This window comes from Microtus oregoni, unplaced genomic scaffold, assembly GCF_018167655.1.
Source record: "Microtus oregoni isolate MIOR12 unplaced genomic scaffold, Mior012 000004F_ref0000308, whole genome shotgun sequence".
In the NCBI taxonomy this organism is placed as follows: Eukaryota; Metazoa; Chordata; class Mammalia; order Rodentia; family Cricetidae; genus Microtus; species Microtus oregoni.
The window spans coordinates 57,432,185-57,454,724 of NW_024543063.1; the positions used below are offsets into that span (position 1 = coordinate 57,432,185).

Genomic DNA, 22,540 nt, shown 5'->3' on the forward strand with positions numbered 1-22,540 from the left:
AAAGTAGGCTGGATGTAGTGGGCAATGCCTTTAATCCCAGAACTCAGGAGCCAGAGGCAAGTAGATTTCTGTGAGTTCAACACAGTGAGTTCCAATCTAGCCTTGAGTTAGTTACTTAATGAGATTCTATCTCAACAAACAAAAAAACACAACAATGAAAAAAAAGTTAAATTTGGCCTGTGTGGCCCGGCTTCTAACCCTAGCGCTCTGGAAGCCCAGGCAAGATTGTAAAAATGAGGCTAGCCTGGGCTACATACTTAGAATGTCTCAAAAGATAAAATGAGGGATAGGAATGTAGCTTAGTGGTAGAGTGCTTACTTAGAATATGTGGGACCCTAGGTTTTATTCCCAACATGGCAAATTGTGTGTGTGTGTGTGTGTGTGTGTGTGTGTATGTATGTCTTTGCATGTGTTTGCATGTGTACAAAAGCTCAAAAAAGTCACCACCCTGATATCTGTCACTCACTGAAGTAAAAATATCACGAAGGGTGGGGAGAGGTGAGCTGTCAGATGGAGTGTGGCCCCTCATTTGCCCTTGGGGTGCGCTCTCCTCCTTTACCTCCCCACTCCTTCCACTCCTCTGTCTATCCTAGACACTGAGCTACATTTGTAAACTCTTTACTTCTCAGCTACACCCCCAGACTTCTGTGTGGTTCCACACCCCAGTTTGCTCATTTGTCAAATAATCAGATGATACTAAAACTCAATGGTCACCTCCAGACATCCTCGGATTTGATTACGTTATTATTTTCTTTTCTCCATGTTGCTGTGTGTGGGCATACGCATGGCTTGCATGTGTGTTTTCCATGAGCATGCCCGTGTCCCTGTATGTGGAGGTCCCAGGCTAATATCAGGAATTATCCTTCATGTGGTGTGTGGTGGTTTGAATGCCAATGGTCCCTATGTGCTCATCTGTTTGAATGTTTGGTTCTCAGTTGGCGGACTGTTTAGGAAGAATGAGTATAGATGTGGCCTTGTTGGAGAAGGTGTGTGTTGTGGAATATTAATTTTAGGTGTGTTCCATTCGCTTTATGTCGTGGAATATTTAATGATGCAAAGATGCGTGCGTTGCATTCGTTTGGTTAAAGAAGATTAACCTGGACTCAGGAGGCCGAGTCAGCTGCAGGAAGTGGTAGGGAGGAACCATGTGTAGCTAAGGTTCTTAAGTGGGGGTTAGTTAAGCAGAAGGGCGAGCTGTTTTGGGGGAGTCACGAGCTAGGAGAGAAGGTTAGCTACTTGCTAATCAGTCTCTCTGAACAAGCAGAATTTCACCTCAACCTTCGAATCCTGAGTTCTGTAGAGGGATAGAGATCTAGGTGACGTCCTTTAGCTGCAGTGACAGAGCCAGTCTGTGAGGGAACAGAATCCCCGCTGGCTACAGCCACTGCAGACGGCTACCTACCGGTAGCTGCAGGGCTGTGACTGCCGATTAGGACAGCACTTGCTTAAGGGGCAGCTACTGAATGTAATGAAAACCAACAGGAGTGGGCTTTGAGGAGGTCCACATCATTCCACTCGGTGTTCTGCTGTCTGCTGTGGTGTCTCAGGTGTGAGCTCTCGGCTACTGCTACAGCTGGGGCCTGCCTGCCACCTGCCACCTGCCTGCCTGCCTGCCTGCCTGCCGGACGTCATGCTCCCTGTCACTGTGGTCTGGGGCTCACCCTCTGAAACTGTAACCAAGTCTAATTAAATGCTTTCTTTTATAAGTTGCCTTTGTCATAGTGTCTCTTCTTCACGTGGTGGGGAGCACGGCTCTTCCAAGGTGGCCTGGTACTCATGGTGCCATGCCTCAGCCACCTAAGTGCGGGAATTACAGGGATGTACTGCCATGTGTGGCACGTCTGATTTTAGGGCCATGATTACAGAAATCCCAGCGAAGTCCCACTGTCTGGCACTAGCTGGGCACGGACCAGCTTTTTGTTGTTGAGTTATTGGAGTTTGGTTTTGATGATTTGATTGTGACTATGCCCTGGTTGAAGTAAGCAAATATTTAATTTTTTAAAAAAATGTTTTTTTTATAGGAGCCCACAGCTGAGAGACTTGGGATTTGTAAAGACTTTGAATTTTAAAAGAGATTTCTTGTTTGGGTTTTGTTGTTGTTCTGGTTCTTGGAATTGATCTTTTTTTTCAAACCCCTGGCTGTTCTGAAACTCACAGACTTCTGTTGCCTCTGCCTCTAGAGTGCTGGGATTAGAGGCGTGTGCCACCATATCCAGCTGGGCTATTTTAAAGAGACTGAACTTTTAATGTGTTTGAATTTGTAAACACCTTAATTTGTGAGCTTCTTTATAAAGTTATTTATATTTTAATGTGAGATCTTAGTGATGGATGAGAAAGGAAAGACTGTGCCTTACTGTGATGTGTTATGCGTAGGTTGGTAAGGGGTCAGCTGTACTGGTTAGTTTCATAGCAACTTGCCACAAGCTAGTCATCGGCGAGAAGGGAGCCTCAGTTTATAAAATGCTGCCAGAAGACCCAGCTGTGGGAGAGTCTGTACAGCATTTTCTTAATCAGTGATCCAAGGGGAAGGGCTTGGTCCATGTTGGATGGTTCCACCCTTGGACTAGTGGTCCTGGATTCTATAAGAAAGAAGGCTGAGCAAACCACGGGGAGCAAGTCAGTAAGCAGCACCCCTCCATGGCCTCTGCATCAGCTCCTGCCTCCAGGATCCTGTCCTGATTTCCTTCGGTGAACTGTGATGTTGAAGCATAGACGGAATAACCCCTTTTCCTCCCCAAGTTGCTTTGGTCATAGTGTTTCATCACAATAGTCACCCTAACTCAGCACCCTTTAAAACAAATAAACAAGGTCTCGTTCTGTAGCCCAGGCTGCCCTCATTCTTGATCTTCTTTCCCCAACCTCTGCAGTGTTGGGAATGGAAGTTAGACCTTCGTTGAATTAGCGCTGTTGGAAAGTTTAAGAGACATGTTGGGAAGTCGGTCCCAATTCAGACAGCTATGGATACAGGCTGTCTCTCATCTGCATGTGAGCCAGGTAGCAGAGTATGCACAAAGGTCTGGGTCTGTCTCTAGCACCGTGTAAACTGTGTCTGCTGGTACATGCCTGCAATCCCAGAATTTGGGAGATGCAGGAGGTAAGACTCGAATGTTCAAGCTATGTGGCAATCTGGAAGCAGTGAGGAATAGTAAGACCCTGGAGGAGTGTGTGGAGGTGGGGGTGGGGTGGGGGTACAAATGCCAGCATTCTTTAAGAAATAGGACGTGGTTAGGTCCCTTGTCTTCCTTGGGTGATCCTGTGTTCCCTGGTTCCCATCACAAATACAATCTGTCTGGTCTTGGTTCCTTTTTACTGACCCTGCTTCATTTTGTAGTTACACGATTTTTCTATCTCTGCATAATAAATTAACCCACAGCTTTACAGATAACGAGAACACATCTATACGAAACATTCATGCAGTTTTTTTTTGTGGGGCCAGAAATTAGGCAGAGTTTATCTGGGCTTTCTGCTCAGAGTGTCTTTGCAGATTGCAAATCCAGTTTCCTGTCCAGCTGATAGTCATCCCAAGGGTTACTTGCAACAAGGGCTGCACCCAAGCTCCCTCGTGTGGTCGTAGGCAGTACTTCACTCTTGCCAGCTGTGCTGAGGCCCAGGACCTCCTGAGCTGATAGCTGGGGGCTTCCTGGGCTTCCTTGCTGCACGTGTTTCTATTCAGAGCCTCTTACAACAGCTAATGAGTGGGTGGGAGGGCTCAGGAGGGTGCCTGTCAAAAAAAACAAAAAGAAGCAACAGCCTGTCAGTCATTCGTCCTTGTTCAAGAGATGCCCAGCCACATCTTGTAATCTCAGCTACTCAGGACAAGTTAAAAGCCTCCCTGGATTATAGAGTGAGTTCAAGGCTAACATGGGCAAAGTAGTGAGACTCTGTCTCAAAGCAAAAAGTAAACAAACTAAGGGGACCACAGAGATAACTCAGAGGTTAAGAGCACTGGCTGTTCTTCAGAGGTCCAAGTTCAAGTCCCAGCATGGTGGGTCACAACTATCTATGAGATCTGGTGCTGCCTTCTGGCAGGTAGGTATATATGCAGGCAGAACATTATATATATATATATATATATATATATATATATATATGTAATTAAGTAAATGTATGATGGGGGCAGGGCTGGTTATATAGCTCTGTGGTAGTGCCTTTGCCAGCATGCATTGATCCATTTGATCCATTAATACTGGAAAAAAATAATTTAAAAAAGGTATCTGCATATACGATCTCAACTGCATAGATCCAGCATAAGATTGCAAGCCACAGCAGGGCACGTTGCCCCCACCACCACCACCACCACCATAAGAGCACAATAGTGGAGAAGAAGTCTTTCATTTTCAAACATTAGACAAAGGAGCCACCCCCGAGGCCATGAGCGTGAGAGAGCTGTCTCCGTTACTCAGTCACATAGCAACACGGGCAGAGAAGAGACACCCTCCTCCCGCATCAATGCCTGAGGCAGGTGGGAGAGCTGTTCCTGGCCCCCACCAGCTGCAGCACTCTGGAGAGTCGCCCCTGCACCTCACTGGGCAACACAGCAGAGCTGGCCCTGAAGGCACGGGTGTGGGAGAACCGACCCTGAGGCGTGAAAGTGGCGGAAATGGCCCCACCTCTTGTTTATAGCTGCAGGGGGTGAACTAGCCAGTGCAATGCAGGAGAGCTCCCCTGGTGGTGAAGACAGAGAAGAGCTGGCGGACTGACCAACCCTGCAACTTCGCAGGCCCAGAACCAGGGTTACATGTTGGCCTACCCTAACATCCACCCCATCTGTGATCTACTGGAGCACGAGGTTGTCGGGGAGGGGGGAGGGGAGGGTCAGTCCTTTGAATGACCAGCAATGGATGTCCAGGAGGAGTCCCAGTGAGGGCCCAGCAGCGATGGTGTAACACAGAGTAGCAACCATGAGCCAGACTAATGATTCTTTGGGATGAACGCCTACATGTAGAGATCTATGGATAAAGGGGTTTACTGCGTGACTCACTGTATCACACTGCTGCTCCCATGATGAGATTCTCTCTTCCTTTCTTTTTTCCCTTTGTCAAATTTTATTTTGTTTTATTGGGGGGGGATGGGTGAGATTGGAAGACATGGGATGAAAGACACAAAGAATAAATGAAAAGAAAGTTAAAAAAAAAGAAAAGAAAACATCAGGAACATATGTTCTCAGGCAGCCTCCTCTGTGCCCTCTTTAGCAGGTTATAAAACCTGGGTCATGTACCACTCTCTCCTCCAACCTTCTCTTCTGAAACAGACCAGAAAGGCTCACTCTGGAGACTCCCTTCCCATAGCCATTCATATTTCTAAGTACTCAGGACCAGTAGATATACCTAAACAAGACATTAGATGCCCAGGGATTTCCCCGCTAGATCACCATTTGTCCTCCGTCAGAGTTCTCACAATTACACTCGCATCACCAAGCCTAAGCGTGCAGATATGTAGATGTCCCCGTCTCTTTGGGCCTTCACTCCATCAGACCCCTCTGTCCCATGTATTCAGCCAGGACTGAACAGAGGGCAGCGCACTCAAGCAGAGAATCTTCAAGTGGTAAGTAGCAAAAAATGGGATTTGTATGTGTCAACTAAAAATATTTTCATTAATAACACTTACATTAAATGATATTTATGATTTCCTTTTATTAATTTGGTTTTGCTAAAATAAGTTCTAGCCATTAAACTAATGGCAAGAAAACATTTTTCTTTATAATAAAACGCACAAATATTAAAATAAAACATCAGACAAGGACATACCATTGGGAATCTACGCCAACCAGATAAAGGCTTAGATCCAGAAGGATTGTGTCTTACTAGGTACAGTGGCACATGCCTGTGAGCCCAACATTGGAAAGTAGGGGCAGGAGGACCACAGTGTCAGGTGATCTTCAGCTACATCGCAAGTTCAAGGCCACCCCAAACCTGAGACTCTCTCCAAAAAAGTTCGTTTGTGAGTGGGGCATGGTGGTACACACCTATAATCTTAGCACTCAGGAGAGCGAAGCAAGAGAATCTCAAATTCAAGGCCAGCTTGGGTTAAAGTACCTACTGCAACCTTGAGATCAGGACTCGGTCTGTTGTCACCTTGCTAACTGTGGAGGTGACATCGCTTTTGGAGTGTTTATTCATTATAAGTGTGTTGTCGCAATGGCTTGCCCTTTGATGCCAGGCGCTGCCCCCTTTTGCTCCCTGTGTCTAGAATACTCTTTCTGCTTGTCCACCTGTTGGGTCTCAGTCTGAAGGCCATATCCTGCCACTGGTGATGGCACATCCTTGTAAACCCAACACCAAGGTGGCTGAGGCAGGAGAACTGTGAGGGTAAATAGTCCTGTTGGGGACTGTGGCCCCCAGACCCTGAATTTCCTGCAAACAACTTGTTTTCCTGTGCTTGCAGCTGCTCTGAGCACGAGACAGGGGAGTGGTTTCTGGTGGGCTTGCAGCTGAGAGTTAGGGCGTGGTCATTGGTCAAGGAGACCCTATATAAATTGCCCTGGAACACAATAAAGTTGGCGTTCTTGATTCGGGGGACATTCTTGGCATTCTTGTGTGTGTCAGTCTCCAGCCCCTTGCCCAGCTCGCAAACCATACTGTAGCACATAGCACAAAGAGCAAGAGTTGTGTTACAATCGTGGGCTATTTCCTGGACCCTGTCTCCAAAACAGCACAAACACATTGGCCGAGGTGGCTCATACCTGTAATCTCAGCACTTAGGGAGTAGACACAGGAGACAGACGTTCAAAGTCGCCTTTGGCTACGCAGCGAGTTTGAGGTCAGCCTTGTGTACACAAGTCAGTCTCAAAACATGGACCCGTCGATAAATCAGTGAAGACCATTCCTCAAAAAGGCTTCTTGTACTCTTTAAGTTGCCGAGTCTTTCTGTTCCCAGCTCTGTACCACTTCATACAGTCAGAGCCACTGACCATACCGCGGTATGTACAGTCCACACCTCATGCTTGGTACTCGGTGCTGTATGTGAATTTAGTCCTCCAGCAACACTATAGTAGAAGGATCACTATTATCAGCACGTTATTTTATTTTTGATTTCTTTGAGATAAGGTCTCTCTGTGTAGCCCTGGTTGTCCAGGAACTCACAGTTTGAGATTTGCTTATTGGTGATACACGAAGGGTGGCCTGTTTATTTGCCCTAACTAGTGAATGTGTCTTTCCCTACTGATCTTCGACTTCTGACTGCACAAGGGTCTGGTTTCGCATTCTCTCTCTCTCTCTCTCTCTCTCTCTCTCTCTCTCTCTCTCTCTCTCTGTGTGTGTGTGTGTGTGTGTGTGTGTGTGTGTGTGTGTGTGTGTATGTGTGGAAGATGATTCTCTTTCCATCATGTGGGTTCTGGGAACTGAACTCAGGTCACTGCTTGGTGACAGGTGCCTTCACACTGAACCACCCCATCAGCCCAAGGGTCTGCTTTTGGACTTTCTGTGTCTGGCTAATCTAGTTGGGAGCCAGTACCATCACTTCCCACAGCTTTGGAACCAGAAGGCAGCAGGTTGGGCCAAGCATCTTTGAAAATGGACCCGGCTGTTCTTTAAACAGCCTATTAGAGTAAAAACAATAGCTGTGGTGTGAATGGAATGTCCTGAAAAACTGAGCTGGAGGGAGACTGGTGTATTTCCAGTCCTGTATCCCCTTACAGGGCAGCTTCTACCACCCCACCGTCTATGTCTCCTGTTTCAGGCATTCCGGGTGGGGCTGAGAGTTCCCTTTCATTAGGGACTGGCCATCTCGACTTAGGATGCAAGCTCTTATTACCAGACTCTTCCTTGAAAAGGGAGGAGAGAAGGGGAGTTATGGACAAACAGCGAAACCAAATGAGGTTTGGAAAGGGCTGAGCAATCTGTACTGTGGGAGACAGGCTGGCTATTCAAGGGTGATCTAGGAAGCACAGTTGACAATCTGCCAAGATGAAGTCCAGGGCCACCCCGGATTCTCCTCTAATATCTGAAAGCTGGCAGTTTTGTAGGAGCAACTAGAAAATTCCAGAAATCACAAGTGTTTGGCGCCAGAGGCTTGTTTTAATTAATTTCCTGTAGCCCCACCATTCAGTGAGGTTGGAAGGATGGAGAGATAAACCTCTATGGGCATGGCCTGCCACCTTTTCCCAGAACTAATATGGATTTCAAAGGACGAAGATCCACGTGACAGTGTCTCTGTGTGTGCACGCACCTGTGTGTGTTTGTGCTTGTGTGTGTGTGTGCATGTGTGTGTGTGTGTGCATATGTGTACTGTCTCTGGGGCTCTATTCTAGTCTCTAACAGATGGAAGCCTCAATCTTAGGCTTCTGCTTTTTGCTGAATGGGTTCCATGGAGTGGGCTCCCCCACCCGTCCCACTTGAAAAAGAGGCCAGTCTTTGGTTCCTGCTGGGCATAGGATTTATTCACATTCCCAAGCAAGCGGCCAGGGAAGGGGACAATAGCCATGCCCCACCATGGATACCCAGCGCTATTTCCAGAGTCTGTGTGGGAGGGGCTCGGTCCTCACTGGCAGCAGCTGCATTTCTCCGCCTCTGCCTTGGCCCCCTCTTCCCCTTGGCACACACAGTCCTTGGCACACTTTTCACATCCTGCAGGGCAGCAGGAGCAGCAGCCTGTGGATAAAACGGGGTGGGGGAGGGAAGTGTGTGTGCCCAGTCTGATGCCCTTATCTGTCACCATCAAAGGGGGGGGGGGGAGAAAGGAGTATGGGAAACTGGGGAACCATTAGGATTTGGCCAAGACAGGTTACTGTCCCTTTCATAAGGTCATATGAAGTGTGATGGCCTCTGTGGTGCTGCCCTTGCGGCTGGGTTTCTATAGAGTCCTGGCCCCTTGGGTAGGTGCTAGGGAATCCTCTGGGAATGCTCGGTTCAGGCCTGGACTGAGGGAGAGTTAGGTCTTAAGGAGAAGGCATGACAATGTGAAAGGTATTGAGAGGGGACTTGCCCCCATAAGGCTGGCGGGGCACGGATAGTGCTGAGGCCAGAAAATCCACAGGATCCATACCTAGACACACCCAAGAGAAGGGAGCATTGTTCCCATCTCTACCCCTCCCCCCAAGCATATTCCATTTCTGTGAGCTGGAGAGAGCATATTGAGGAGGCTCACAAGGCCTGAGAGCTCCCCAGGCACTGGAAAAAATTGAAGAGTGGGGCTTAGCTCTTGTCAGCTACCTTCGGATATCTTGCAGAAATTCATCAAACTATCCCCTCCCACACACTCCTTCCTACTATGTTAACCTCAGTTGATACAGCCTCCGCATCTGAAGGTCTGCAGCAAGAAGCTTTGCTACACAGTGTCTGGGGTGTGGGTGGAAGCCGCAGGGTTAGGGTGGGCAGAGGGGGGAGGCGTACTCACTCTTCTTGCAGTTGGTGCATTTGCAGCCCTTGCATTTGCATTTGTCCGAGCAGGTGCAGGAGCCACCTAAGAGGCCACAGGAAGGGATGAAGGGTTAAAGTAGGAAAACCTGGCGTTCTTCCCCTCCCTCCCCCCTCGCTTAAAAGTAGACGAGTAGCCAACTCCAGTTATCTCCATCACAGGGTTAAAGGTGGGCAACAAGGGACTCCTCCCCCAAATGTCCTTACGTGAAGACACGGGAGTGTGGTTCTTTGCCAGTAAAAGGCAAAGTGCTACAGGAGGGGATGGGGACTCACCAGTAGGACATGGGCAGGTCTCAGGGTCCATATCCAGGCCAGCAGCCGCAGAGAGAGACCGTAGCTTGGTTCCCTCTAGGCAAAGTGACGCTGTGTAGCTAGGACAGAGGGTGGCAAGACTTTTATAGCCCCGGGCGGGGGCGCGCAAGCAGCGGCTTGGTGGCGCCCGCCTCTGCGCACAGCGCCTGCTCTGTGTGTGCGCGCGCGTGTGCACTGCGGCAGCTGTCCCCGAGTCCCCATCAAGTGTAGCCTGGCCCACTGTCCACTCCCCGCCGCTGCTGCAGTCTCCCTGAGGGTGACTGAGCGTGCCATCTTTGGGATGACAAATTCATTTTGCCCTTTCCCATTGCTTCCCCTCCCCCTATCCTAGAATTCTCCAGCAGTTTGGTCCTAATGGGATGCTCAGCGGGGAGCCTGCTGTTGATCCTGGCGTCGGCAGCAAAGGGGCTCCCAAGATCTCTGAAGGATGAAAAGTGGAGGCCTGCAGCTTGGTGGGAAGGCACCTAGCTTTCCCACATGACACAGCATTTCTTACAAAGCCTTCCCACAGGACCCTGAACACCTCCTTAGAACAGACTAATTTTACAGAGACACCCCCTAGGGACCACCGCTTCTTTGGAGGTGGTTGGACACTGCTTTTCTTTGTTGTTAAGCAGAGTCTTAGCCCAGTCTAGTCCTGAACTTGTTATGCAATTGAGGAAGAACTTAAACTGGTAATCCTTCTGCATCGACCTTCTAGAAGCTGGGATCAAAGGCAAGCACCACCAACCCTGGCTTTAGTTTTAGGTTTTTTGTTTGTTTGTTATTTGTTTTTGAGACCTTGGATGTGCTGTGTAGGAAGACCTTGAACTCTTAATTCTCTCATAACCCAGGCTGGCCACCTTGAACTCAGGATTCTCCTGCTTCAATCTCTTGAGTGCTGGGATAATGAGCTTGCAACAGTACGTTTGGCCTCAGATTTCAGTTTTGATCACAGGTGTGTGTGTGTGTGTGTGTGTGTGTGTGTGTGAGAGAGAGAGAGAGAGAGAGAGAGAGAGACCCAGCCCTGCTCTAATTGTCCATCAGACAATACCGAGCCTCTACTCCAAATCCAAGCTGGACAGTGGCCTTCAAATAGCTTGACCAAGGATGGGTATGTGCTGGGCTATGTGCCTGTACACGTGCACACATAGACCAGAAGAGGACATTGGTGCCCTCTTTCACTTTTTCCTGCCTGGGGATGGAGTCTCTCACTAAACCGAAAGCTTGCCAGTACAATAAATAGGCTGGCAGGGTGGGAGCTCCCAAGATTCACCTGTCTCTGCCGCCCAGCGCTGGGGTAATCAGCTGGGCCGTCATACCTGACTTTGACTTGGAGGGTAGAGATCAGAACTCGGGTCCTTGTGCTTACACAGCAAGTGCATTTACCAACTGGGCTGTTTCCCCAGCAGGCTAGGGTCTTCTTTTGTAGGACCAATATGTGTTGGTCCTTGAGGTTAAGTTTCAGTGGAGTTACAAAAGAAGGAAGATAGGAAAAAGGAGGCAAGGATGAGAAGGACCCAGAGAAGAGATGGTGTCTCTTCCTGGGCTTCTGAGCTTGGAGCTGGAGCTGGCTCTCAGGGTGCTGAGGGAGTTCAGATCTCAGGCCCAGCAGCTCTAGCACTGGGTGCGAGTTTGTTTCTATTTTGCCTGCACGTGCTCCAGCTGCACACATTTTTGCCTTAGGTCTTGAACCCCCAGGGTCTCTACAGTTTGTGGCCTCCCTCCACTTCAATCCAGTCCTTTAAGGTTTTCTGAACATTGAGCTCTTGAGCTGGAATGGCATTTCCCCTTGTTATATTTAGACCCCCCACGTGGTGATATTTTGTTTGTGCTTTAACAAATAAAGCTTGCCTAAAGATTAGCATGGGGAGCTAAGTCACTAGTTAGCCATAGAGGTCAGGCAGTGGTGGCACACAGCTTTGGTCACAGTATTTGGGAGTCACACACCTTTAATCCCAGCCCTAGGGAGGTGGAGACAGGTGTTGGAGGGAGAGAGGCTGCTTATTGGTACCCAGTCGCCTGGCTAGCTTAGACCCGAAATAGTCACACAGAAACTGTATTAATTAAATCACTGCTTGGCTCATTAGCTCTAGCTTTTTATTAGCTAACTCTTACATATTAATTTAACCCATCTCCATTAATCTGTGTATCGCCACGTGGCAGTGGCTTACTGGCAAAGTCTTGACATGTCTGACTCTGGTGGCGGCTCCATGGCATCTCTCTGACTTCACCCTTCTTTTCCCAGCATTCAGCCTAGCTTTCCCTGCCTATCTAAGTTCTGCCTTGCTATAGGTCCAAAGCAGTTTTTTTTATCATTACTTGTAATCACAGCACACAGAGGGGACTCCTACATCACCTCCCCTTTTCTGTTTAAATAAAAAGGAAAGTTTTAACTTTAACATAGTAAAATTACATATAACAAAACAGGTATCAAACAAGAATTACAGTTATGATATTTATATTTACTTTATTTTTTATCATAGCTAAGGAAAACTATAACTATAAATTGTTTAATACCACCAAAGACTCCAGAAGGATATAATATTACCTAAGTAAACAGGAAGTACATTGTAAGTAACTTTTAAAATCCTAGAATTGACAGAGCCATCTCGCAGCCTGGACAGTTACCCAAAGTTTTTTGTATCATTGGGGCATCCATCTTTAGCCTACAGGCCCATAGTATTTAGCAGACTTTTTCATAAAGCAGGAAATTTTAAAGACAGTTTTACCTATATTGGCAGTTTGTCAGTCTTTTTTTGTGAGTGTGTCCTACAGAATGTCTAGCAGACTCTTTTATGAAGCAGGAACCCCAAAGGACCTTCTCATCTTTAGGCAAGTTTAGCAGTCATTTCCCTGTGGATCCTGCAACATTAAAGTGATGGTTAAGTTTCAAAATTGCTGTCTAGTATAGTTGCAAACGATTTCTGAGCAGTCGATAGGGGTTTTTCCAAAGTTCTTATTTGGAGTTCTGGCCAGAACATCATGAGAAGGTGCACCATTTCAGCAGCTGGTACCACCCTCCCCCCCAAAAAAAACAGTCCTATAGTAGAGCTAACGGCATCACGATGTCATCTGAACCAGGCGGAGTTGTTGCCGATAGCGGTAATCACAGCCCATAGAGGGGATTCCCACATCAGACAGGAGTGGTATGGCTGGACAGAGAGAGAAATATTAGATGGGAGGAGACAGGAGCTCAGGGCTTTCAGTCTGATGATTCATAGGGACAGTATCGTTCGCCCATTCATTCTGAGGATTTGGTAGAGGTAAGAACTAGTGACTGCTCTGCTTCCCTGATCTTTCAGCATTAACCCCTCCCTATAGACTCTGGGTTTTTATTGCTAAGATCAATTAGAATTTGCACAACATCCACGCTCTTCAGTTCTCAATTGAAGAAACAATTCTTGCAGCCATGTTGCTCCAGGGACCTCCCTCATATCCATCCATCTCTATCCTGTCTCATTCAATCCTGATACTCTGAAATGATAGTATGTGCCTATGTTCCCTTTGCCTGTGATCACTGCCCTGAACCCCCCCCCCCCCACACACACACCCTGATTTTCCCCCTTATCTATTATTCTCTCACTGAACCTGGAGCTGATTGATTCAGCAAGACTTGCTGGCTAAGAAGCCACAGGGTCTTCCTTTCTCCACAGCCTCAATGCTGAAATGACAGGGATTTAATATCACCTTTAGCTTTTTAATTTGAGTGCTTGGGATTGAACACAGGTTCTTACGCTTGTGTGGAAAACACTTTCCCAACTGAGTCATCCCCCCAACCCTAAGCTTCTTTTGTTTTGGATCTTTTTTTTTTTCAGTGCTGGGATTTATACCTAGGACTTCATACCAAGTGAGCTCTGTACCACCGAGCTACACCCCCAACTCCAACCTATTTAGGACTAGAATACACACCATCACCCCCAACACTCCTAACTTCCTGCTTTGCCCTATTTTTCCTCTCCTCATAGCATTTAACACCTTCTAACAAATATTTTGCTCACTTGTGAGTAATGTTTCAGGTTCTCTGCTCTTCCCGCCATAACCCTGATTTCAGCAGGTAAGAGCAGTCATCTTTGTTTGTCCATTGATGTGCTAAATTAAGTTTCCATCCACCGTGTACACCTGCGCTTGGTACACAGTCCCATCCAGAACACAGCTAATAGGGGGTGAATGGATGAAATCTTGCTGACTGGCTTCATTTTGTCCCATGACTTTACTACTCACTAGGTGTTGGGGGAGACTGTTCATTCATTCCCCGGCTGCCCAGAACCAAAATAATCACTTGGAAACTATATTATTTGCAATACTGTTTGGCCAATAGCTTAAGCATATTTCTAGCTTGCTAACCCATCTCCATTAATCTGTGCATCACCACAAGGTTGTGGCCTACCAGCAAAGTTTCGGCGGGCTCCAGAGGAGGCGTCTGTCTCCAACAGCAGCTATGTGGCTTCTCACTGACTCTGTCTACTCTCTCTTTATTATCTCTTTCAGCCTGGCTTTACTCTGTTAAGCCATTGGCTGAAAGCAGCTTCTTTATTAACCAATGCAATAAAACATATTCACAACATACAGAGGGGAGTCTCCCACATCACTATGTGACCCCCGCTCCACAGTCAGTCTAAGCTCTGTGCTTCTGGAACGGGGTCTGTAGGCATGAGCTTTGTGTTCCTGGGGTCACCCACAGCAGGCTTCATGACAGACCCTCCAGCAGTCTGCAGTAAGGGAGTTTATGGAAATCTACCTTTTTAGGTAGATTGATTCCGACAGGCAGGGACAGGTAGGCTGAGGGGTGGAGAACAGTCGGGGTCACACCTACCAAGAGATGGAAAATTCCCACATGATCTCACACAAGCACAGGAGCCGGGCAGTCCCACACCCTGATCAAAGCTGACCCAGTACTGGATTAAGATGTCTTGATTTTCAAAGTTTTCCAGTTTTCTATACTGGGACTGAGCAGTTGGCCAGGGTTTCAAGAACCTCGGTAAACAATGTTCATACAAAAGAAGGCTTGCACATCTGCCTAGCTGCAGATGAAGTCTTTTCTCAGAGTGATTTACAGTGTTATCAGAGGGAATGGTGGCTAACAATTGTCTGCATGGCAGCTGAAGCTGGGGCGAGGAGTACTGATTCAGGACCCCTGTGGATTCTCGCTCCATCTTCCCCAGTAGGAAGTTTTGTGAACTCAGAAATCCTACCCTAGTTGGGACACAAGTTTTCATGCGGGTTTGCCAAATGACTGCTAATGGCTTCCACAAACAATGCCTCCACTGTGGGGAGCTTCCTGTATGCCAGGTACCCCGTTATGTGCCGTGTGGAGCTAAGCATGCTTCATATTTCTGTGACTACTTTCAATTCTGCTATTTTGGTAAGTGAGGAAACCGAGGCTGAGCGAAATCAAGTGACTTGTCCTAGAGGCAGATTCAGGTCTCGAATTCAAGTCAAGTGTTCTTCAGACTGCTATGAGGTATTTCTGTCCATTTGTTCTGAATTCTGCTCATCTTGTCTTTTAGCCCACAACCTGGTCATAACATCGTGGCCCCCACAGCAAAGAACACCAGAACCACAACCTCATATCCTCCTGTGTAGTAGGCTCTTCACTTTGAATACACCTAAGCCTGGCCCAGGATTCTTTCTGCTGTGTCAGTGACCTAGCTCTTCTCTAGGGAACTAGGTTTTAGGTCTAGGCCAGTTGTATACTCTAACAACTAGGTCCAGAATGCCTGAATTCTAGTCATTGTGCCGTTGACTTCCCATCTGCTACCAGATGATGGCGGTGGTGGCAGCGGTGGTGGTGGTGGTGGTGGTGGTGGTGGTGGTGGTGGTGGTGATGCTGTTGATGATGATTTGTTTTTTTTGGAACAGGGTCAGTCTATGTAGTCTTGGCTGTCCTGGAATGAGCTATGTAGACCAGGCTAACCTTGAGCTCAGGGATCCTCCTATTCCTGCCACCCGAGTGCTGTGATTAAAGGTGTGTACCACCATGCCTGGCCTGTCACATTATTGATGTATATGAGGTTTTATCTTTGAGTTTGTAAAGTGCCCCCTCTCTCCCTGTCCTGATGATGCTCCACCTGCCCTGGGGTTGGGGCAGTGGCACTGAGACTCCTGAAAACTCATATCACAGGTATCTCTTATTTTAGCAGATGGAAGGATGATAGACAACATGAATGTTGGCCAAAATCACACAGCAAAAGTGACACGAAGCTAGAATTTGAACAGACTCTTGACTCCAAATCTGGGTTCAATTTCCTCAAATGACACAACTGTATAAATTAACCCAGAATTCCTTGTGACTTCTGGACCAATCTCCCAGGTTGTATTAAGGAAATTCAGATCAGTGCTAACTCGTCTTGAGTGCCTCTCCCATACTGCACCAGTCCCCCCACCCTTAACATGCAGGGGCTGGCAGAGACAGGAAAGGGACAAGGGACAGAACACTGGGAAGCTACCGCACCTACGAGAACTTCCCTGGCTTTGCTTGCTTTTTTGGTATATTTGTCTCCATGGTTACCCACTGGTCCTGCCAAATGACTCAGTGCCTCCACAGCAACGACAGAGGATTCCTTTTAAAAATAAATTCCATTACAATACGAGGTCAGGTGACAGGTGATTATAACTAAATTTATGTGCTTCTCAAAGGACAGGAGGCAGGGAAGCATTGTCTCTACTAGTAGGGAGTCCTGGATGCTTAGATCCAATGAATTCCAGTCAGTTATCCACCTGTGTCTCCTGAGCCACGTGTGAGCTTTGTGTGGTTCTGAAGACCACAGGAAAGTTCTATGAGGTAGCTACAAGTCAACCCTCTTAAGAGCTATTTATTGCCTTCCTCTGTACCTGACCTAACAGCATTGTGACCATTAGATAAATGGTTTGGAATGCACAAAACACTTATTTTGTTGTTTTTTGCTTTTGTTTTTTTTTGAGACAGGGTTTCTCTGTATCTTCAGAGTCTGTCCTGGAACTCTCTCAGTAGATTAGCCTGGCCTTGAACTCAGAGATCCACCTGCCTCTGCCTCTGGGCTTAAAGTACTGGGAATTAAAGGTGTACGCCACCACCACCTCGCCTGCTTGGGTTCTTTTGTTGTTGTTTTGTTTTTGTTTTTTTGTTTTTGTTTTTGTTTTTTTTTTCTTTTTGAGGCAGAATCTTGCCATGCAGTCCAGGCTGGCCTCTAACTCCCAACTAGTCTGCCTCAGCATCTCTCAGTGTTGTCTGGGACTGCAGGCATGTACCACCATGTAGTAATATGGAGCGGCGGGCTGCGTCCCCGGCACCCGGCCACCCGCATGGCTAGCTTATGCCCCGAAATAATTACACGGAAACTGTATTCTTTTAAACACTGCCTGGCCCATTAGTACCAGCCTCTTATTGGCTAGCTCTTACATGTTGATCTAACCCATTTCTAATAATCTGTGTAGCCCACAAGGTGGCTTACCAGGGAAGATCTTAACCTGCGGCTGTGTCGGGTGGGAGAATCATGGTGACTCTCTGACTTGGCTTCTTTCTCCCAGCATTCTGTTCTGTTTACTCTGCCTATCTAAATTCTACCCTATCAGAGGGGTCAAGCAGTTTCTTTAGTAATTAACCAATGAAAGCAACAAATAAGATACAAGACCCACCTCCATCACCACCATACCCAGTCTCATCTAGATCTTGCTTGTTTTCCTCTCTTTCTTTGTTGTAAAGAATTTGGAGGAAAAATTATCAATTGTATACATAATCCTTTCAAATACAAAACAAAAAAGGAGACTACAGTAACACCGATTTATAAATGACGTTTCTCTTGTTCTGTAGTAGATCATGAAAATCATGCCTATGATGTTAATTGCATGACAACAAATTTTATTTTAATAGTGCTATTCCACAACTTACCCTCTAACCTTCTTCTTTTGGACTTTATTATTCTTATTACTATTACTATCATTTATTGTATGTGCATATGACGTGTGGCACGTCATGCCACGCATGTGCATGTCAGAGGGCTACTTTAGGGGTCACGCCCCTCTTTCCATCTCGGTGAGTCCCAGGCATTGAAGTCAGGACATCAGGCCTGGCAGCAGGTACCTTTGCCCACTTACCCATTTCACTGGCTCCGGGACATATCTAGGGGAAGGAATCTTCACTATTGTAATCCACACTGTGACATACAACCTGGCAGCATTTGTGATTATATTCTCCCAGTTTTTGTCCTTAGGATTTAACCTTCCTTAACAGAATTTTTGCTCTTCTATTCTTTCCAAATGTAATTACTTCTAAAACATACTACTTAAGCAAATTTCAAAAAATGCAGTTCTGAAAAGTAGAAGAATGCATTTCTTTATCTGTGATCCAAATACAGACGCTGTTATGTTTTAGATATTTCACTTCTGTATTTCATATTCTGTGTGGCTTGTTCAGTGAACACTGCTGAGGACCAGTCTGGGATTCTGGCAACTTGAAAGGCTGAGGCAGGAGTCTCACTAGAGTCCAGGAATTCAAGATCCTGGAAAACAAAGCAACACCCATTGCCCAGACAAAAAGGCAGACTCAGTGGCTTGAGCCTAGCAATCAAGAGGCCCAGACTGAAGCTGAGGGTCAGTGCTCAGGGTCTCTGCAAGTTCAAGGCCAGCTCAAGCTACTTAGCGAGTTCTATACCAGCTGTATAACGAAACCTTGCCTTTAAAAAAGCAGAAAGAAATCTAAATAATGGATGTATAATCTGCCTGTTTACAGCATGAGCAAAACTGTTCCCTGTGGTTTCTCACCAACAGCTGTATTACACTGTATGTGTGCTAGCGCCCTAAGCCCTTATGTGAACATCACTGCAGACTTAACAGCTGTATCACGTGTGTGTTACTATTGTCAAAATGAGAATCGGAGGGCTGATCATCCCCTTCAGAGGTGTGTTAAAAAATAGAAGAGTGGATATGGCTACCCCGTTGGCCTGTGGACAAGGTGAGGAGACCATGGTGGCAAAAGGAACAGGCAGCCTACTTGATAGAGAAGCCTACTTTGCCCCCTGAAGGGTGTAACTATCAACACCCTGTCCTTGACAGGCACTGTGGAGTTTTCTCCTTGCAGAGTGACTAGTCAGGGGCTTTTTCAGAGATTAATAAACAGAAACCAAAAGAAGTCGTGTCCACAGAGAAAACCCTGTTTACAGATAACCTACTATGTGCATGGACATTCTCCAACAGTCTCGGTGTATCCCCGAGAGGGGACTTGCCAGGGACTGAGGAGGAGATTGAGCCTGGAGAGGGTGAATGACTTGGTTAAGGCCTTGCAGACAGAAACAGCTATCTGGTGCCAAAGGCCATGCCTCTTCCATTGTTCTGAGATGCTGATTCGGCAGCGTGACTCCCTCTTGGGTGGAGCCTGAAAGCCTTCCCAGGAGACGCCCAATGATTTCTAAACAGCCACGTTTGCAGGAGGATTAGGACAGTGTTCAGCTCCAGGAAATTTGAGGTTTATTCTGCCCCTCCTTGCTGGGACCCTTGGGCAAGGTTCCATTCTCACGGCCCTGTGCCCAGTGACTGTGGAGAAGAAGGCCTTAGCTTTGGCTCTAGGCGGCATAAATGCAAGGCCTCTTAGGGACTGGACTGCCTGGTGCTGTGCTGAGGGCTGTATTGTAAAGGACAGACAGTGGCATTCTGTCCCCAGTGACATCTGCAGGTAGTTCAGCCTTCTCAGCCATCCATCTAAAAAGCTAAATCTTAAGTCTTTGGAGGACATTGTTTTCCTCTGCACCAGTTTCTCCTTGCCAGTGTGTGTGCCTGTCACCTTAACCTGGTGTTGGCCCATATAATTCTTGTTGTTGTTGTGTTGGTGCTGGGGCTGGCTTTTAGACACACGTTCTGTTCCTGAGCTCAGGACCAGTAGCTTTTTGCTCAGTGAATGAGTTCACCTAATCATGGGTAGGCCGGGACAGTCAGGCTAAGACCAACTTGCACCAAGAAAGACCCTTCACTCAACGGGTTTCGTTGGGTGGGGATCCCAACAAGCACTGGCTGAGGGTGGGACGTGGGGCAAGGAGGAGAGCCTACATAGTTTAGGGAGTGTGTAAGCTATGAGCTACCGGAGCTCAGCACCACAGCAGACTTCTGGAAGACAGCACAGAAAGGCTGGCTATTCATCTACCAGCTTTGGGTCCTGTTTGGCACCTGTTAGGCACTTTTCCCAGGGCTCTGAACTCGCCTGGGCTCATGGCTGCTGTGTGTTTGTAAAGGGGGAGGAAGCCTCAGGTTCTGGCAGCACCTTGAAGCAAGCAGCATGAGCAGGCACCTGCGGATGGGGTTCCAGTTGGTCGGCAGCTTGAGGGTTTGCAATAGAGCCAGCCCTTCTTGGCCCTTCTGGGCTAGGGTTAGAGTTAAACAATGCTCTGAGCCACTGGATAGCCATGAAAACTTTATTGCTTCAAGACCTTTACATGAACGTCACTGGCACCGCATTTAGGCACATATATATAAAAGGCACAACTTATTATACAAATTCAATCATTTGACGCAGGTGCTGTACAGCCACTTCCCAGGATCTCTCTCCCAGTGCCGTGGGTGGATTTCAGGGGCAACAGCTGCACTTGTCTGAGCCCCCTTTGCAGATGCAGCCCCGGGCACACTTGGCACAGCCTGGAGGGCAGCAGGGACAGCAGCCTGGAAAGGTTAGGAGATGGACAGGTGAGCCATGGCTCTTCACCTCCCTGTCTCTCCTACCCCTTAGAAGACGTAGGAAATGAGACACCTGTAGCGGGGAAACCCTTGCCGGGAGATGGGAGACTGTGCAATTTGAGAGCAGAAGGAACCTCAGAGGTCCTCCAGGGCCATCAGAGCCCCAGACTAGGAGTGGGTGTTTCAAAGGTCACAGCCACAATAGAAATATGATTAGAAGTCAGGGCTCATGATGCCAGGCCAAGGCTTTTCCTTCTTCCTCACTAGACTGGACAGAACCTATCCCCAACCCCCTTGCTGCTCCAAATACCATGGATATCCTTACTGCCTGGTGGGCTGCAGCCCAGGGTAGCTCTGTCCCAGGTGTCTCCTTGAGTGTCATCTCAGATTCCCTCCTGATGAGGAAAAGGTCCCCAGAATGCCTCCACTGCCCGCTTGGGGTGGATAGGGAGAGTGAAGGGCGGGGCTATTCCCACTCCCACCTGGCGGTGTCCTGGCGCCCATACTCACTTTTGCGGCAGGTTTTACACTTGCAGGTTGTGCATTTGCAATTGTCCCCACAGATGCAGATCCCTCCTAGAAGACAGGGCAGAGACGGGGTGAACACCAGGCTATTGATCTCAGGGAGTAGTGGGACAAGAAGGTAACCCCAGTGCTGTGGATGGTTCTAGAGACAGGCCATGGATAGGGACTGGGGTGACAGCATCAGCTCAACCCGGGTTATTTGTGGAAATGCCCCTTCCCGACCATAACCCTTGCAACAGATCCCTTTGTAACTCTGTGTAGGGAAAGAATCAGTAGTTTGAAAACACAACATATCAGGTACTGATGTCCGATCAGGCTTGAGGACTAACAGACCAAGGCCAACCCCAGCAAGGCCAAGGTGCCTGTGACAACCATCAAGGGCTTTCACGGCCTCGTTTTGACAAAGCCAGCCGGAAACCCTGGATGGGAAGCAGAAAGGAACACAGGGATGGGGTAGGGGGAGACAATACCTTGCCTTTATCTAAAAAAAAATGACTCGTACTTTTGTGTCTTTCTAAACTCATCCCATCCATCACGTTCAAGGTTCAGAACACTAGAACTGTCTGCATCTGTTCCAGGTTTTGGGGACAGACTTGTGCTGTTAAGGGTGAAGGACGCTTTTGAATATTTTACATGCCACTTTTCAAGGCTGAGAAAGCCCAGGATAGTTTTGAAGCCTGATCTTCTGGCCAACATAGTTCCTGGCACTAAGCAACCTAGATTGGCTTTGAATTTGGGATCCCCCCCCCCCACACACACACACACATACACCTTAGCCTGCTGAGCTCTAGAATCACAGGTGAGTAGCACAACTGGATTTTACTGCCTTGAGGTCCCAGCTAAGCCTTTAAGCCCTGGTGTATGCAAGCGCTTAGTCATTTTAGCCTTTCCATAGATTCCCTAGTAGGCAAGCAACCCTGAATGAGTAACCTCAGTTTGCAAATGTGGAAACTGAGGCCCATTCATCAAATGTGTTAGTAAATGAATGGCGGCAGAGGACCAAAATCAACCATCCAAGTTCTGGGCTATAGCTCCATTCCCTATTCTGGTGGCTGTCAACTAGGGATCTACAGCTAGAAAGACTGTTTACAAGTTCTTCCCTTGCTATTCCCTGGACTACTGTATCAGTTTCAGCAAATCTGGCTGGAAGCCAACAGAGTGGGAGCTGCCTAAAGGTTGCAGATCCAGGACAAACCTCATCCACGACGCCTAAGTGAAGACGTTTCCAATAGTCCCACATCCTGCCTGCAGAACACAGGGGCAAAGTTGTAGGACCCCCAGTGGGCCTCCTTACTCACCAGACATGCATGTGCATTCCCCAGGGTCCATGGTCCAGGTGTGTGAGTGGCTGAGACAGGGAGGCTGAGGCAGCAGCAGCTGGAGGCTCCCTCTTTATAGTTGCGTAGGTGTGGACTGCAGCTCACCCCACCTCTCCCTGGGGCCAGACGCCCTGCACACGGCCCAGAAAGATGCTCGGGGCTAGGAGGTGGGGAAGGCAGGTGGCAGAGGGCACAGGGCAGGTCAAGCCCTTGGTGAAAGCCCTGCCTGCTTACCTGCCAGCATGTCGGAAGCAGTGTGAGGTTCCAGTGGCTCTCAGGTTGTTAGCCACACAAATCCCACTACACAGAGATACCTGCAGCTCTGTTCCCCCCTCCACGGGGACACTGCTGCCCAGGCTCAGATCTTCATTCTCTTGCGTGGCTGCTCCTCAAAGCCTTGTCATGGAT

The 22,540-nt window shown here is 47.8% G+C and overlaps 1 protein-coding gene across 1 annotated transcript; it reads right to left on the reverse strand.

Annotated features, from left to right (window-relative positions):
- Positions 1–20,181: 20,181 nt before the first annotated feature.
- Positions 20,182–22,142, reverse strand: LOC121446789 (metallothionein-4). The gene is made up of 3 exons (XM_041649574.1): positions 22,112–22,142; positions 20,799–20,864; positions 20,182–20,273 (listed from the first exon to the last, which is right to left on the reverse strand). Exons 1-3 carry the CDS (start codon positions 22,140–22,142, stop codon positions 20,182–20,184), a joined length of 189 nt encoding a protein of 62 aa, XP_041505508.1.
- Positions 22,143–22,540: the final 398 nt, after the last annotated feature.